General features: G+C 40.7%; 1 protein-coding gene across 2 annotated transcripts in view; it reads left to right on the top strand.

The window, feature by feature from the left end:
• LOC109298743 (protein-L-isoaspartate(D-aspartate) O-methyltransferase-like) overlaps positions 1-546 on the top strand; it is a 21,309-nt gene that overhangs the window by 8,710 nt on the left and 12,053 nt on the right. For both annotated transcript variants that reach the window (XM_019519005.1, XM_019519004.1), the window contains exon 2: positions 67-219. In XM_019519005.1, coding sequence (XP_019374550.1) covers positions 102-219 — 118 coding nt within the window. In that variant the 5' untranslated portion in view covers positions 67-101. The remainder of the gene's footprint in view (positions 1-66; positions 220-546) is intronic.

Raw genomic sequence — 546 nt, forward strand, 5'->3', positions numbered from 1 at the left:
TTTTTTTTTTTTGTGCTGGGTGTCCTAGCTCACTTGTATGTCTCTCTCTTTCACTGTGACTGTCAGACCAGGGCTGGGACACCACTGTAAGTTTCTCTGTAATGAGCTCTGTGCTGCAATTTGCTGTATTTACTGCGCTCATGGGACTGTTTCTGGCCAGAACCATGGCCTGGACTTCAAGTGGGAAAACACATGCTGAGCTTATCAACAATCTTTACAGTGAGTATCAACAGCAGCTCTGTTCAGTGCTCATATTTAAAGCTGCTGATGAAACTTGTTGGCACTTTATAATAGGTGCATATTTTATTCATTGTTCTAAAATGTCATGCTTGAGTTTTGGCAGCTTTATATGCCTAAACTTCAGAGTCTGACAAACTTAAACATGCTCTGGTTAGAGTTAGAAGTGGGTCATGATGCTAGATGTACTGGGGAAAGCTTATGCATATCAGTGTCCACCTTGGTTATCTCTGATTTGAGTTTCGCTTGCACTCGCTAAAACAGTATGACCATCTCTTTAAGATGCTCTAGAAGATTATATCATTCTAA

Source organism: Gavialis gangeticus, unplaced genomic scaffold, assembly GCF_001723915.1.
Source record: "Gavialis gangeticus isolate Ggan-Ray unplaced genomic scaffold, GavGan_comp1, whole genome shotgun sequence".
In the NCBI taxonomy this organism is placed as follows: domain Eukaryota; kingdom Metazoa; phylum Chordata; order Crocodylia; family Gavialidae; genus Gavialis; species Gavialis gangeticus.